The sequence below is a fragment of the Alternaria conjuncta genome (genome assembly GCF_024043145.1).
Source record: "Alternaria conjuncta strain BMP 0040 chromosome Unknown scaffold_2, whole genome shotgun sequence".
Lineage (NCBI taxonomy): Eukaryota > Fungi > Ascomycota > Dothideomycetes > Pleosporales > Pleosporaceae > Alternaria > Alternaria conjuncta.
The window spans coordinates 1,843,566-1,860,264 of record NW_026250091.1 but is presented as its reverse complement, the minus strand read 5'-3'; the positions used below and the strand labels follow the sequence as shown (position 1 = coordinate 1,860,264).

The 16,699-nt window shown below is 50.2% G+C and overlaps 6 protein-coding genes across 6 annotated transcripts; 3 read left to right on the top strand and 3 right to left on the bottom strand.

The window, feature by feature from the left end:
* Positions 1 to 68: 68 nt before the first annotated feature.
* Positions 69 to 1,708, bottom strand: J4E85_001740 (uncharacterized protein; the record flags this gene model as incomplete). Its single annotated transcript, XM_051466024.1, has 3 exons — positions 69 to 1,457; positions 1,511 to 1,642; positions 1,688 to 1,708. 3 exons carry the CDS (start codon positions 1,706 to 1,708, stop codon positions 69 to 71), a joined length of 1,542 nt encoding a protein of 513 aa, XP_051330581.1.
* A 963-nt stretch (positions 1,709 to 2,671) lies between these two features.
* J4E85_001739 (uncharacterized protein) lies at positions 2,672 to 3,526 on the top strand (the record flags this gene model as incomplete). The annotated part of the gene is made up of 1 exon (XM_051466023.1): positions 2,672 to 3,526. One exon carries the CDS (start codon positions 2,672 to 2,674, stop codon positions 3,524 to 3,526), a length of 855 nt encoding a protein of 284 aa, XP_051330580.1.
* Positions 3,527 to 4,740: 1,214 nt separating this feature from the next.
* Positions 4,741 to 6,344, top strand: J4E85_001738 (uncharacterized protein; the record flags this gene model as incomplete). The annotated part of the gene is made up of 4 exons (XM_051466022.1): positions 4,741 to 5,009; positions 5,075 to 5,448; positions 5,514 to 6,005; positions 6,058 to 6,344. 4 exons carry the CDS (start codon positions 4,741 to 4,743, stop codon positions 6,342 to 6,344), a joined length of 1,422 nt encoding a protein of 473 aa, XP_051330579.1.
* Positions 6,345 to 9,103: 2,759 nt separating this feature from the next.
* Positions 9,104 to 10,134, bottom strand: J4E85_001737 (uncharacterized protein; the record flags this gene model as incomplete). The annotated part of the gene is made up of 3 exons (XM_051466021.1): positions 9,104 to 9,109; positions 9,158 to 9,846; positions 9,900 to 10,134. The coding sequence occupies 3 exons, from the start codon at positions 10,132 to 10,134 to the stop codon at positions 9,104 to 9,106; spliced, it is 930 nt and encodes a 309-aa protein (XP_051330578.1).
* A 1,059-nt stretch (positions 10,135 to 11,193) lies between these two features.
* J4E85_001736 (uncharacterized protein) lies at positions 11,194 to 12,649 on the bottom strand (the record flags this gene model as incomplete). The annotated part of the gene is made up of 2 exons (XM_051466020.1): positions 11,194 to 12,540; positions 12,590 to 12,649. The coding sequence occupies 2 exons, from the start codon at positions 12,647 to 12,649 to the stop codon at positions 11,194 to 11,196; spliced, it is 1,407 nt and encodes a 468-aa protein (XP_051330577.1).
* Positions 12,650 to 12,883: 234 nt separating this feature from the next.
* Positions 12,884 to 14,662, top strand: J4E85_001735 (uncharacterized protein; the record flags this gene model as incomplete). Its single annotated transcript, XM_051466019.1, has 3 exons — positions 12,884 to 12,893; positions 12,973 to 13,276; positions 13,333 to 14,662. The coding sequence occupies 3 exons, from the start codon at positions 12,884 to 12,886 to the stop codon at positions 14,660 to 14,662; spliced, it is 1,644 nt and encodes a 547-aa protein (XP_051330576.1).
* Positions 14,663 to 16,699: the final 2,037 nt, after the last annotated feature.

The following is a 16,699-nucleotide window of genomic DNA, read 5'->3' as shown; positions in this document are numbered from 1 at the left end:
CTTTTGAACGATTTTCAGCGCGTGTTGAAGCGCTTTCTCATCTCTGTGGTGTCTATGGGTATCTCTCTTCACTGCGCTGTGGTCGTTTCCAACACTTCCAGCGCACCGCCAACCAGGTGCAAGCTTCCAGTCACCAGCACCATGACTTCTGTATCAGCCACGGCTTCCTTGGCATAGTCTTGCGCCACCTTTCGTGCAGTTACGATTGCCTCTTCGATTGTGCGCAGCACATGCACTTGTGCAGTGCTGTCTATCTCAGACCATGTGTTCGCGAGCGCCTTCTGAACTGCCAGCGTGTCTACATCCTGCTGATTGGTGTTTATCGAAACGAGGTCAGGCTTGTACCCCTCGCTGAATGTTTGATTGGTCGTAAAGATGACATGAGTGAAAGGAGACTGTGATCCCGAAGTGATGCCGTTCTGTAGGGCTGTATACAAGGCTTTGGCCAGCGCATTCGCGTCTCGTGTCTGTTGGTTGAAGATCAATATCCGAGGGACCTTGGATTGAGAGGTGGCAGTGGAAGTCGCCAGTGTTATCTGCTCCGCGAACCATTTGCCAGTGACCTCTATGCTTTCCATAGTGTGGGCTCCGTCGATATGCCATGCGACGTTGGTCTCGCGTCTGATCTCGCATCTACCAGCCCATCGCACTTGTTCCAGACCGCGAATGAACTCAGAGGGGAGCTCAATATGCGGAACAATGGTTGGGTCGGGTACAGAAGTGTGCCCAAGTGCTCGCAGATGCGCCGCTGCGGCAGCTATCGCCACGGACGCGTTGATCTTCTGGAAGGCTGCACCTAACCCAAGCTTGATCTCGTTATTCGCTAAAGCTGGATGCACATCAATAGTGTGTAGCTTCGTGCCCTTCGCGGCTGCCCGCTCTTCCAAGACTGTCATAGCTTCCTCCTTTTGGCGCACTGTAAATGCGGTACTTCCTTCCTTAAAGATCCCGGCTTTGTGCCAGGCTATTTCTGGAAGCGTAGAACCAAGCATTGCTGTATGATCTATTCCTAGAGTTGTGACGGCTGTGACGGTGGGTTTCGTGAGAATGTTCGTGCTGTCGAACTCGCCGCCGATTCCACATTCGATGACAGCCGAGTCCACACCCTCGTTCAAGTATGCGTGTAGCGCCATAAGCGTCAAATAGCGGAAGTATACTGGCTTCGTAAGGACTTCTGCTGGCGCATTCTCCGCCTTCGCCGCTGCTTCCAACTTGTCCCACACCTCGAAGAAGTATTTCGCGAACTTCTCCTCTGATATCGGTTCGTTATCGATCTGTATGCGCTCGCGTACGAATCGTAGATGTGGGGAGGTATAGAGACCGATCTTCGAAGGTGGGGTCTGCGTGTCGCCGGGGGTGGTGTATTGTGACAGGATAGACGAGATGAAAGCGCTTGTAGAGCCTTTGCCTTTGGTGCCGGCGATGTGTATGGGTTTCAGCCGGTCGAATGCTGAGGGCTGAACGGTTCGTCAGTCGCGGTCTTCCGGTGGGATCATTGGGAGCCGCACACCTCATATCCAGCTTTGCGACACCATTCAATCATCTCCGGTATCGCTTGCTGGTTCATACCTCGACCAGACTTGCGAATCGCATCCACTATGGAGAAGTTGGACTGAAGCGTGTTCAGTGCCGCAACCGCAGCCTGTGATTATCAGCTCAACCCACATGCGCACTGCTGCTGACGTACCGCATAGTCGCGCTTCTCCATTTTGACAGCGCTGTGGTAAAGACGAACGATTGGTGAACCGCGCAAGAAGCACGTGCGTGTCCGGGCTATGAACATGAGGGCATCTCGAGTGATGCTTGGGAGGCTGTCTGACACTTTTGTTCGTGAGAATACCGCCGATAGCCGATGACGCATCAGCTCGGACCCTCGTTCTGAGATGCCTCAATGGGGCCTGCGATCCCCTGCATATCTCTCTGTACCTTCCTTCACTACTGATTCGTCAAGGTTGTCTGCTCAAAGACTGGAATAGATGCCATAAGTTCAGACCCGTCACTTGCGCCAGATTACGACTTTGTCGTGCTGCATGCCGGGCAGTTCTTAACGCGTCAAAATGCCACTTGACGAGCAGTGAACGAAACTCAGTTTTGCAATTGTATGCTTTTGCTCAGAGTCGCCCGCTGCCTTGGTCTCTGGACTTCATCTGCCTTCTGATTCGCAACAGGTAAACACGGTGAAACGCGTCTTGGAAAGCGTGGTTGTACTGTTGACATTAAAGTACGTGGTAGCGTGCATCAATCGGTCTATTGTAAAATCAGGAAACGATCCTTTTGTTCATCTCAAAGTTACTTCCGAGCACGCTCCACTGGATGCGATGTGATTGTCCGGTTGAAACACAATACCAGGGTTCAGCAAGAGCGATCCGGGCACCGGAAGTAGTCTAGCTCCGGTGGTCAAAGCTCTCTCACTCGATCCATCCGTGGATCCTCGCCGACAGCCAATCCATTGTTTCGACCACAGTCAGCGCCTTTTATCAAACACTGCGCTTCTTCTTTCTCCTCCTCTTTTCCCATTATCGCGCGGTACGGGAAAACTCATTGATTGACTTCACTACTCGCGTAGCGCATCCGAACACGTTCGCAGCTTCCCAGATTACGCGCCCCTGTCCGTGTCGCGTCGCCCTCACCAACGTCGCTCACCTCCCCTATCACAACCACACGCGCAGCCATGTCGGACTACTCTAAGATGAAGAACGACGAGCTGTCGGCGCTCCTCAAAGAGCGCAAGCTACCTCACACCGGCAAGAAGGCAGAGATGGTCGAGCGCCTGCAAAAAGACGACGAGAAGTCTGGCGACAAGCCTGCCGCTGGCGCTGAAGATGAGATTGACTGGGACGACGAAGCTGATGATGCCGTTGCTGCACCAGCTGCTACCACCACAGCGACAGAAGAGACCGTCATTCCTAACGCAGAGATTGTCGCAAACGCTGGAGGCGAAGGCCAGCCACCGAACCCGCAAGCCGTACCCAACCAAGTCGCCGACATCGACCCTGCGCAAACCAACGACCTGACCATCGATCCGCCCGCGGAAGGCGCTGCCGAAGCCAGCACAGAGCCCAAGCCAGAAGAGAAGAAGGAGCCCACTCCTGATTACACACGGGGTCTTGCTGCCACCAACCTCGACGAAGAGATTGAGAAGCGCAAGAAGCGCGCGTTGAAGTTTGGTACTAAGTTCGAGGACGATGAGGGTCTCAAGAAGCTGGAGCGCGCTAAGAAGTTCGGAGAGGTCGGTCCTCCCAAGGGTCTCGATGAGGCTCTCCCAGAGCGCCGCGAGAAGCGCCAACGAGAGGCAGGTGGCGACGAAGCTGGTAGCAACAAGCGCCGTGAGGGGCGCCGCGATGGCGGACGAGACGGAGGTCGTACTGGCGCTCGTGGAGGACGGAGAGACAACCGCCCTCGTAGCAGGGACAACCGTCCACGCGAGAACAGGACTGGCGGTGGTCCTGGCGGAAGCTGGATGAGCGAGAAGGATAGGGCCGCTGCCGAGGCCAGGAAAGCCAAGTTCGCAAAGCCAACGGCTTGAGCTTGGAGACATGACATCGATTGTTTTCTGGATTTAACTTCCGAGCGGCCGACGAGCGACCTCGAAGACGGACCTTCGATACGGCGCCTGGACTCGGACTCGGTGGAAGAGCTTAGACAGCACCGGCGCACTCCTTGTATAACATATTTTGCGGGCTACATTCTACCAAATTTGCCGGACCATCTGCGATTGTCGCTTTTTCAGACACATCACGGATACATCAATTCAAAGCTCATTAATCTTCACCGCCGCTTCATCGTCTCTTCGCGGTTTACTCTTTGCATATACAGCTACTTGGACTTACATGGCGAGCCTATGGCATGACTGTCCGTTGCCAAAAAGATGAAGCTGCCAGCAGACCTTGTCTACATGGCGCAGCTCTTGCCTTCCCGACAGCGCAGCTGGGTCAGTGGTCGACGACGCACGGAAGCCGAGAATTGGTTACCACATGTGACAGATCTATTGAGCAGCTCCGCCCATACTTCTGGTCGCAAATCAATCTTTGCAGCACGCCAACACTTGAACGCTCGCATTCCGCGTTCGTTCACAGCCAGCCACGCATCTGCTGCGATGCAAGTGCATCGAGTTTCACTTGTCTAGTGAACGTACATTGCAGTTCTAGAAGAACCGCATATAGATTAAGTGATTGTGAGGCAACCAAGCGCTGCTACAAGCTTCGGTTGCAAACACGCCGACATTGTGGTCGTCTCTGGTGATGCTAGTGCCGCTCAACGCCTGCGTATTCCCGACCTCGGCATGGGACTATTATCCCCGCACACCAACTAACACCGCCAAAGAGGAAAGAAAACGCTTAGCAAGCGTCACCGTTAAATGGCTCTCAGGCACTAAGGGTGTTTGTGGGGATATTTAGACGGTGGGAGTCCCCGCGCGTAAATTCCGCGTTTCTGATCTGCATTTGTTGTTTCGCCTCCTCGACTTTCGTTGATGTGTTGCTTGGTTCTCTTGACATCAGAATCAACAATCGGACCGCAGCCTACTCTGACTACTTGTTCTGGAACTTTGGACGTGCTGCATGACTCGGAACACAGAGACCGGAATCGGACAAAGAGTCGGAACAATCGTATGATCGGCATATACCCATGGGAAGAAAATCGGTGACTAAATATTGTGCATCGGCATAGCTAGCGGAGCTTATAAAGGGTCGCCCCGTAGTGTTGAGAATCAAGAGGCTTGACGACACAACTCTTCACTCAATGTCGCAGTCAGATGTTGAAGAGAAACATGTCGTTAGAGACAAAGCAGTCTCGCAAGAAGACATGAGCCGCCCGTCGTCTTCGATCCACGATGACATCCATCAACAAGAGGAAACGGCAAGCAACCACGAGGTAGTGGGGGACAAAGAAGCGCAAATAGATGCGAGATCAACTTTGACTGCCGAATCCGCTATCCCTCCACCTCCAGACGGCGGACTCCATGCCTGGCTGAAGGTTTTTGGAGGATTCATGATATACATCAATATCTGGTACGTTAACGCTTGCAACATCTCTACATCTCAGATGAAATGAGCTAACACTACTACTCACTCAGGGGCTTCACCCTAACCTACGGCGCCTTCCAAACCTACTACCGCACCACGCTCCTCACCTCCTCTACCCCCAGCGCTATATCCTGGATCGGCACCGTACAAGCCTGGCTGCTCATTGTCATCGGCACGCTATCCGGGCCCTTGTTCGATCTCGGTTATTTCCGCAGCATGCTGCTTGTTGGCAATTTCCTAGTCGTGCTAGGCATCATGATGCTTAGTCTGAGTACGCAGTACTGGCAGGTGTTTCTCAGTCAGGGCGTGTGTATGGGCTTGGGAGCTGGGTTGCTGTATATACCCAGTTTGGCCATGGTAGGAGTGTGGTTTAGTAAGAAGAGAGCGTTGGCTATGGGTATTGTTATGAGTGGGATTGCTGTTGGTATGTCTTCCTCAGCACCATCTCTTTCCAAATGCAATGCAACACGGCTAACAGCACGACCCCAGGAGGCGTAATCTACATAATCATGTTCGACCGCCTTACCAAGACCGCTGGTTTCCCCTGGGCTATCCGCGCTATAGGTTTCGTCGCTTTAGCCGCTGCTCTCCTTTCCATTCCCGCTCTGCTCTCTGGCTCCGCGTGGTTGAAGCATAAGCGAAAGCGTCGTGCGCTGTTCGACAAGTCAGCGCTCCATGACCGTCTCTTCCTCGTCTTCACTGCGTGCTCTTTCAGCACTTTCCTCGGCTACATTGTGCCTTACTTCTATATCCCGACGTATGCGCGCGAACGTCTTGGCAGCTCGGAGAGCACGGCGCTGTATATGCTTGTGTTGGCTATAGCGGGCAGTTTCTTCGGGAGACTGGTCAGTGGCGTCGCAGCGCATTGGGTTGGGGCTATCGTCACATGGGGACTTTGCGCGTTTGCGAGTGGGTTGTTGGCACTGGTTTGGATCAGTATAGAGACTGAGAAGAGCTTTATTGCTTTCAGTATACTGTGGGGTATGTTGCTACTATTACCTCATGTGTCACATTGTACTAACTATGAACTTAGGTTTCTTCTCTGCGGCTCTAGTTACTGTGCCATCTGCGGCTTTCGCAAACATCACACCTGATCTTTCGCGGTTGGGAACGAGGCTGGGCATGAGTTGGAGTGTGTCTAGCATTGCTACGCTTATCGGTGCGCCGATTGCCGGGGCTCTACTCAAGAAGACGGACGGGCGCACCAATTTCATTGGGGTGCAGGTTTGGAGTGGCGCTTGTTTGATGGTGGGGACGGGTTGGTTGGTGGTGCTTTGGGTTGTTACTGTGAAGTCGCAGAAGAAGCGTTGGAGAGTTTAGCACATGGAGGGGATGTGCCTATGATGTCTTTCGAAACTCAAAGAACCCATTTAAAGAAACTTTTTCGACATCTCTATGAGCATTTCATCAATACGGCAACGTGGTCACCATCTCCGATCATTGTGAATGGGATGGAAGCTGATATCGTAGCTCTCTAGTTCGACTTTGAACCCTCAAATTCGGTAGAGTGTGCTAGTTTTGCTGCTTCGCTCGACAAGCCGTGACGGAAGGAACCGGTGGCTTGCTTCCCAGCTGCTGCACAGGCAGGTTTTGGTTTCGGTACCTAGGTGCCATACCGATGACGGCCCGCAATCGGCCCTATATCCTGGCTCGTATTAACGACGGAGTGAACGTCAGCGATGTTGTTGTTCTTGTTTGCGCGCTTGTCTTGTAATAATCTAATTATAATAACTTTAATAGTACTTTAGGTAGTTAAGTATATAATAACTATAATTTACTAATAACTAAGTCTAAGCTAGTATATCTTTATATATATTTATAGTATAGTAATAAGTCTTTAAAATAACTTTAAAATAAGATAGCTTATACTATAAAACTATAGTTAAGGTTTAAGTATATAAAGTACTATTATTATTCTTTATTATAGTATACTATTTTTATCTAAACTTTTTATTAATATATTTACTTAGCTTAAAATTTTAGTCTTAGTTCTTAACTAAAAGTAAGTATACTTATTACTACTACTAAAATAGTACTTTAGTAGCTAGTTACTAAAAGTAATAAAAATAATTATAAAAACTAAAGTACTTATTAAAAAATATAATAATACTAAAGTATAAGATAATAGCTAGATAATTAAGCTAGTTAAGTTATATTACTAAAAGATTAGCTTAAGTAATATAAGTAATAATAATACTTAAAGTACTACTAATAGTATATAGTAATTAACTATAATAAAGTTAACTTTATTTAGCTAAAAATTAATGCCTTAAACTAGCTACTTATAAAGTATATTAATAGTACTTTTAGCTAATATAAGATAAAGTAGCTTAAGCGTATATATATAAAAAAAATTAGTATTAGTAATACTATTATTACTAAATATAGTAAGCGCTTTAATCTACTTAAATAAGTATAGTTTAGAGTAGTAAGTATAAGTTAGTAGAAATAATAAAATACTAAAGTAAAATTATAAAAGAAAATCTACTTAGAGACTAGCGTTTTAGTAATAAAATTACGTTAAAACATTAGAAACATTAGAGCAGCGATGTTGTTGTGTAATAGTTTGCTGATACTATCATGAAGGTGGGACGCTGATGTCTCCCGATCGCGCTTGCATCTCTAACAAGTCCTCACACTCAGTAGGGCTTACTAAAAGCAAAAAGCATATGCGAAAGTGAAGCGTTTAGATCGTCTCCCATTGGGGGCCTGCTTCCTGCCACAAGAGCCCCTCGATCGCGGCTCCACATTTACAGCCCCTGGATCTTAGCCTCTTGGGGTACGACAGCCGGTAGCAGAGCATGATGTTCTCATTCATCATCGCTTCGGATCTAGATGATGTCGCTTAGCCATCCTAACGCTCGTGTTCTGCCGTACACGAGACGCGTGGGTGGCGCGACGCCGTGAAACCCAAGATCCTGCATCACTCCTGCACCCCTACTACTCATTATCCATGTAGCGTGATATCACACCGCTATAGCGTCGGTGCGGAACGGGTCGCTGACCACGATCCCCGCGGCGCGTCGTGCGTTAGTCTTCGTTTCGAGATCTCTTGGGTTCTTCTTCCTCTATCCCAGCCGCTGAAATGAGCTAGCGAGTATCCTTGTATCGCGTGGGGTTGTTGACGTCTCATTACCCTTCTATAGCTGTGCAACGACCCTAGCAAGCGCGTCATCGTGGGTATCACACGAACATGACCTACATGAATGCAGGTAATACATCAATAATCATACGACATTTCTCTGGGCAATATCGTTGACCTCACAGCTACCAGGCTGAGGGCGCATCGCCGAGATTTCTCGGCATCGACCATGCTCAAGGAGAAAGTTAAAATCGAAGGTAAAAGCGGCAGTGCTATACCTACTGGATCTTCATTAATTCTTCCAGAACCCCCGTATCGCACGTTGGGCACCGAGGAAGTCCGCCCCACCGTGGCTCGTAACGAAGACGATCTAACGTTCAGCCTGCTTTATGACAGATAAGATTAGGCGACCCGGAGACCCGGAGACCTGGTCAACATTACTTGGACGTCAGCCTTCGATACACGAGATCACTGCGGGTGTTCACTCTAAGAAGAGTGGCTTCACATGTGATTTCCCTTACACAGATCTTCTAGAATTCAACCAATCCATATGGACAACGAGCCGATAAAACTTGTCTGGAGTAGGACGGCGTCATGTTGCTTATTTGCGGCTGGTATAGCCCTAGCCAACGCTCGAGCTTGGTCCAGTTTACGTTTGCGGGAATATGTACGACGGCATTAGGATCTGAAACCGAAAGATCTAGCGCCCCTGTAACCCTGCGCCGCGGGGCTCAAGGCTGTCTTGGTACACAGTACTTGTGGCGATACAACCGGTAATGGACATTGCTCCGCTGTCATCCTCACTTCAATCACCTGTTCCCTATAAAAAAACCGAACAGTGGGACACCCCACAACAACGCCCTCGCGTGCAAAGCTGTTGTGACAGCATCATATCACTACGCCACACGGCTGCTCCTCGTGGCATGAAGAAGCGCGGATGACCTCCTAAGAGACTATTTGTGTCGCAAAACTGAAGTCATGTTCCATTTCATAGCTATCAATGCTACACTATATTAGAAATTGATTCGTCATATTGACTTCATCAACGTACTCTGTACGACCCGTTCACAACCATGGGTTCAGTTCGTCCAACCACCGTGGTATCAGTATCCATGCGCACGTGCAGCACCATACCCATGTGCTCGCGCCCATTCAGCGTGTTTGCCGCGTGTTGCGCCAACTCCTTCGAGGCAAACTTGGCGGTTGCCACGCCTTTGAACACGCCGGTGCGGCTATCTCTCATGAGTTGGATTTCGATGGCGTATCCGACGGTTTGCAACAGCAGCGCATTGAGGTCGTCGGATGTGCATTTGTAGCTGAGGTTACGAACGAAGATGCCGCGCGCTTCAGTCAAGACTGCTCCACCCCGGACATTGACTGGCATTCCGTTCGTGCTAGTCGAGTATACAGGTGGTTGCGGCAACGCATAAGCTGGGTAAACTGGGGCATGGGTATATGCGACTTGCTGGGGGGAATATGTTTGCATCTGCGGGTACATTGCGTACGGGTACCTGGCCTGTGTTGTCATATATGGCCCAGATGCTGCTGTCGTGCTCGCGCGGGCGCCGCCAAGTTGGTTTACTCTTCCGATGTCGATGCCACAACGCCCAGTGGAATGGCCTCCTTCGGGCACTTCAGGGAACAATGTGGAGCAGTTGCAACGCATTAATCGGTACCCGTCACCCTTGCGACTCGTTTCCCACACATGCACCAGCATGCCCTTTGAACGGTAGTAGACTTCTGCGGACGGAGTTAGCGTCGTGTTACCCAAGTTTAGCGACTTCGGTACGCACTGTATACTGCATCGGCATCCTCCCTGTCCTTGAGACGACACCACCCCTGCATCTCCCCTCGTCGTTGACCTTGGCTGGAATATACATCAGCCCATCCCGGCTGCTCTTTGACCACCTTGCGAAGGTGGTCCTTGAATTCTTGCCAGCCAGTCAAGTATGGAGCATAACGTGTTGTCCCAGAGACGACAAGAAGAAAGTCTTCATCTCCGTACTTCTGAGAATCTGTGTAGGACATTGTTGAAATGTGGGTGTCGCGACTGTATCTGGAGATATCCACCTCCAAGGACACGTCAATATGTAATTGAACTAGAATATGATTGATCAGGGCTCATTCAATAGCAAATCGAAGATGGGAGTTGGGATGAGAACGATCGGGGAACTTGAGATTTTGATCGCGTAGGACGAGATCCGTTCTTCTGCTTTTAAACTACCATCAGCCATGATCTCCCGTTCCGGCATCGTAAGAGTAGGGGTCGGATATCCTTGTGATAGTCGGCGAACTACCTATAGGAAGCCTCCCCGTCCCGGTATGCAGTCAGATCTGGAGCAAGAGATTGATCCTTGAAGCTCAAGCCATGGCGTTGATGCGGCGTCTTGTCTCGTTTCCACCAGATCTCAAGCTAGCGAGATCGCGGTCCTTAAGGTGCAAGGGTGCATGGCACCGCCATCCCGTTAACGGCGCTAGGTGCCGCGTAAAAGCCGCCACTGGCTTGCTGATAGCGTCATCAACTTCATCTTGGAACATGCAACCGTACCTATTGCATTTCCTGGTTGCGTCGCTACGAGATTCGTGAGGCAGCTGCTGAGGGATCGGATCGACGTGGGGTGTCGCATACTGCCTTTGCCGATCAAAAAGAATTAGTACCATACTTCATTCAGTAAATGAGGCATGTTAAAGACCCAGTAATCCTGCAAGTCCTGCTGCTGTCGACTATGATCGGTCTTTGCATGCATTTAGTGATAGAGGCGTTGCGGCACGCCTCGGACGTTGCCGCAGCTATGGCTACTTACATGCTAGATAGCCGTTGCTGGATGAAGTATAGTAAAGGAACGGGTAAGTGGTATCACCTAGGATTAACGTCCTTTAGGGCATAACTGTTGCATCGTTTGGGGACAATAAAGCGCCAACTGTGGGTCAAATCTAGTCGAGTCAGCAACATCCTTCCCAACGAAGGATTAGCACCAGGAACGAGCTGCACGTTGCCATTCTTACTCTAGAAAGCCATGAAGTACGTATGCATGCCCCTGAGTATGCTATATAGCCTCCATCGAGATGGCATTGCATATGGAAGGATCAAGACGAACTCCAGACGATAAGCTTTTGATCGAACCCCCCACTTATCAAGAACTCGGCCTTCCCTTTGTCGTCTGAACCAGGGGAACTAGGCCCTACCATCTGGCCCGCCCAGAGACATCGTAGCTTTGACCCAGGCTCGTGTGCCTCCAATGATGAGATCAACTTTCCACTCTTGGTTTCAATGCCACGAACCACACCATCATCAGAGCTCACGTACACGCCAGAGCCATCAGGTCGCCAGACGAGACGCGGCGTGGAGTAAGCGGTTTGTGGCGCAAGAGTGGAGACATTGACTAATATAGCCGCTTCTTCTTTATCTGCAACGAGCAGCTCAGCCCGGGCTTGCGACGCTTGTGTGACGGGTCCATCCGAGTCTAGACTAGTACCTGTATCCGTCACTGAAGAACGAGTAGGAGGAAGCAGAAGCTTCGCGACCAATAGCTTCATATGCGGCGTGCTGGATGTCGCGATCGCCACAAGATGTGGATTTGTAGGGCAGATCTGGATATCGGATGGCGTGAATGCAACCCAGGCATTGGAATGCGGAGCAAGATTCTGCTTGCCGATCAGGGTGAACGTCGGTGACTCTGGGCTAGGTACAGCGTAGAAATGCAGAAAGGTCGAGTCTCTTCGAGCAACTACCAGGACTGGTGTTCCGTCTCCAGGTAAGGTGACGAATAAGGTCGACTCTGGAATGCTGGGTAACGACAAGGTTGCTATTGGGTCTCCTAGTCGCGGCTGGTCGACATTGGGATCAAGCTGGTATAGGACTACTTTGGCATCCCATCCCGCGCTGGCAACTAGCATGGAACCGCCTTCGGAAGACCAGGTGGAGATTTTGACAACATACTTGGAGTGATCTTTACGTTCTTCCAGTATGGCGTTGGCGGCTGCATCGAACAGCGTCAGCTTGCCAGACATCGAAGCTATCAGCAGTCGTCTGGAGTCTACCGAAACAATGTCTAGAGTTGGAGAACCCTGGAAGCTGGAAATCGTCTGGATGCAGTCAAGCGACGATGTGCTCGGATCCATCAGGTGTAATTGACGATCAGCCGTGGTGACGGCAATATACTGTTGTGTTGCTGTCGTTGATGGTAGTAACAGGTCGAGAACGGAAATGCTGAGTATGTTGGATCGACTCGGTAAAGACTCTACAACTTTCGGCTTAGCAGGCGCCTGAACGGTCCATGCTTGCTTTGCATCATCAACCCCAAGCTTCTCAAAGTTGAGGCTTAGGTCGAATGTCTTCTTCTCTTGCAAGATAGACTCGATAGTGATCGGGTTGTCAGCAGCTGAGCCCGTATCCGAAGGCAGGTCGGCTTCTTGAACGAAGCTGTTCAAGGTCTAGGTCAGTGTTAGCACCTTCACATCACCTGGGTAGTGATGACGTAACCTGAGTGTACCCATTCGCTCTCAGATACCGCGCGACAAGTTCTGCTGCAGACGGAAGCATATTGTCAGATTTCTTGCTCACCTACGGCTCGTTTCAAGTGATCGCGCTTGATGGCGAAGCTGATATGTCACACGTAGACATTGTGGCGTATGGTTGTGTGTTGATGAAGGTCGAGCTAGCCTTATCGATAGCGCAGCCGCTAATTCCGCCCCCACACGATCGTGCAGAAGTTTCCGAAGTCTCGACGGGCATCAGACATACATCAAGAAAGCACTAATTGATTTGACAAGAAACATGGAGGCAAGTGCTAATGAACGAAATTCCATGACAAGTCTGACTTTCATAGAAAAATACTACCCTTCGTGAGAGACTAACAAAGGAAGTCGTGTCGGCTCAGCAGGCTACAGTCGAAGAGCCGTACAGTATATCAAGCCGTCTACGGCTTTCAAAAGCGTACCAAGCACTTGGTTATCCAGATCTCGCTGCGGGTGATGCATACAAAGCCCTCATCCTAGTGGATGAAGTACTCGATGAAGGCGAATACCACGACGAAGCCTTGGAGGCAGCACGAACAGACGTTATCTCTGAACGTATGACAGAATTGGACATGAAGGATGAGGAGAAGAATTCGTCTTTAGTAGATGATGACATTTTGACATGGGCGCAAACGCGCTGGTCTAGGAGCGCGTACGTAAATTGTCCTATGTTGGATGAACTTTCGAGTGGGAAGCTAATCTTCACAGTCATGATATACTAATCAGCTGCTTATTGGACTGTGGTTGTCTACGCAGTGCATCTGACTATATATCCCGCGCAAGAAAAGCCTTTCCGGAAGATCCGGTCTTCAAGGACTACGAGAAGTCCTTGTGGAACCATTTGCGGACTTACTTCGAGCATCAAGGGGAGTCTGCTGAGAACGTCGATGTAGAAGACTATCCAGACAAGGGCTTCGTCCGCCGCGAACAGTATCCTTGGAACCATCATGAGCCGGACCGCTTCTCTGCAGAGTGCCTTGACTTCCTCAATGAGGAGCTTGCGGATATAGCACCAAAACTGGAGGTCAGAGTCTCTGAGTTGCCTATTCTCAGTACTACTTCGACAACTGACGGAACGAACCCGGGAACAAACTATACGAAGCAACTGGGCTTATTTGCTAAAGACGAAATAACACCTGGCGAGACCATTTTGGAGGAAAAGTCTTTACTTACCGCTATATCAAGGCTTCATGAGTCGTATTGCGATGCTTGCGTTATACCACTTTCGAATGGAGACGATACAGTGATATCCTGCGAAGAATGTGAAGAAGTATTCTTCTGCAGCGAAGAGTGCCACGACCTAGCTCAAGACCAGTATCATCCAGCGCTATGTGGTGTCAGCGTCGACCAGGGCAAGGTACCCGCACGTGAGGCGGCAGACTATCTCTATACCCTTCTCCTTGTCCGCGCACTAGCGTTAGCGGAGACCCTGGATCTCCATCCTTTGGAGCTGAAGGAAGTGCGATACATTTGGGGTGACTATCATGGCAAAGATCTCGAGACCGTGTGGCAAGCGGATGCTTCGGGTCGCCTGAGCGATGCTTTTGCACACGTACCGCAAACGCTTCCCTTCTCGTTCAAGAGCAACATACTCATGCCGTTGCATGTTCTAGAAAAGATGGACATCAATATTTTCACCCAAAGTCACCGCTATGATACCTGGGTCTTCAACACTCTGTATGCGAAGTTCCGCGGAACAGCGTCTGCGCAGCAGGGGCTCGACGGAAGGCCTGAGATTAGCGCTGTTCATCCTATGTGGTGTCTCGCGAATCATAGCTGTGATCCTAATGTCGCCTGGGAATGGCGTGGGTCGATGCGCTTTTGGACCCGCGAAGAGTTGGTTGATTGGAAGGGTAGAGACCCGAACAAGGGGCCTGGTCTCAAGAGAGATGAAGAGGTGTTTGGCCACTACTGCGACGTACGTCTGCCGGTGAAGGAGAGACGGGAATGGGCTTCTGGAGCACTTGGCGGAGATTGTATGTGCGCTAGATGCGTCTGGGAAGAGGCGGAAGAACGGAAGCACAGTGCTTCGCAATAAGAACCCTGCAGCCGCCATGCAGTGTCGAAACTGGTGGAGACCAGAGATACTGTACGGTCGACATGTGAAACCGGCGGCTTCGCATTATAGTATATTTGCAGGCCGGCCAGGTGGGCTTTTGTCGCAAGTCAAACGCCAGACAAACGAGCGCAGGATCGATGCAGCACAGAGTTGTAAGTTGTGGAGATCTGGTACAACGCTTGTATACGAATATGGCAGCAACTCGAGATATCGGCAATCGCGCCATGCGGGTTCATCTGCCGGCCAATCCCAGTATTCGTGGGGGCCGCTGTTCTAAGCACACCCGGCAGGACACATGATGCAGCGGCAAGAATCAGGCCATAACCCAACGCCATGGTGACACCATCACATCTCCGTCATGGTGCATCTCGGGGGCCCTGCATCACGGCGCACTTCGTGGGAGAGCTCCACCGTTTACGAGTAACCATAGTCGCCATGCGCTTGTCTCGCCCCTTGGGTTTTGCGAGCCTATCACAATCGGGTTCATGTGCCTTCACGGCATGACGGCATTACGAGATATTCAGACAAGCGCCATACCTGGGCATTCAGCCGAAATGTTTGTGTTGCATAATTTCGGCACTCTTCCTTGTCTTCCATCACTCGGTTGCCTTCTTACACCACACGATCGGTGTGCTCCCTGTACTGGCCTCATTTTTCCAGCGTCTAGTTCCTACTTTTGGGTCATCCACACCAATATCTTACGCGGCTTTTAAGCCAAATCCCCAAGATGGCGCACCTTGCCATGCTGTCGGGTTTCCATCCTTGGCATACACCACGATGCGTGCGTCCTTCCACAACCTTCTGACATCGAGCAACTGAAAACACGCGCTACTGTGAAGCTGACACGAAGTCAAACCCACCTCCGTGGGTCTTGCTTTTACGGATAGATTCCCGCGGCCCGCTGGCGTCATCATCTGCCGCCGACCCCTGGCAATCGAGCTTCACTGGATGGGCGGAGCCGCATCACGTGGAACCTAGGGACTGTGATTACTTTGACGGTGTAGTGATTCCAAATAGTTCAGCTTACTGCAAGAATATGGCGCTACATGAAATCAGGCTTCCTTGGATAGGCAGGAGGGTCATGAATCCCTGTTACCGAGCCACTGAAGGATTTGCGGTTACGAGCATCCGTACAGATACTGTCTGCGACTACTACCACCGGTATCATAGCACCCACCATAATGATCGCTGTTAGTATCTCATGTTGCACCGCCTATGCATTGCTCTTAACAATGTGCGGCGGATGAATATAACCTTGACGTTCAACAGGGCTCTGGCTCGACATTGTGTCCTATATCGTAGGCAGTATTTGTGTTCATTGTACTAGGAACCGTTCCATATACTCAACTACAGTATGGCGACGGCAATAATGAAGATTTCGCCACGTCAGCGTCATGATCACCATCTAGAAGGCAATCATCGCTCGGCATGTCCAAGACAGCACTTTTCAGTGCCGAATGCTCAACGGCAGCGGTTAGCACACACAATGTGATGCTGTGCTCATAATCTCATTGATCAATTACTGTAACCAAGAGTTGATGAATATGACGTTCCATAATACACTGCGAAGGGGCTCTGCGTGAGATGCCGATTTTGGTGAGTGGGGCTGCTCTTACCTAGGTACCAAATACTGTATGTACTCTGCTAGTGATGACATTCAGATTCATGCTAAGGTGACGTGACTGATCAGCAATGTAAGATTCAGACGACAAGTCATTCAACGCATAGCTTGAAAAGCTTGAAAAGCCGTCACGTTGCGGTCACTTCTCTTGAAGTGTTGAGATGCCGCATATCTGAGCCCAAACATGACCAGCTCTCAACCCTAATGCAAGAACAATAGAACAGCCACCCCAAAATATAACACGACCGGATAAGATGCCTGCTAATGCCCTCTGCAATATGTATAAAGTTTGCTGCAACTTAATCTCGTGGATGTGCAGGTCAAAATAGACCACGTGGAGACAAACGTGAGTGAACGCCGCAGAACAACCATCTCCGATCCTCGCACAGGAGATC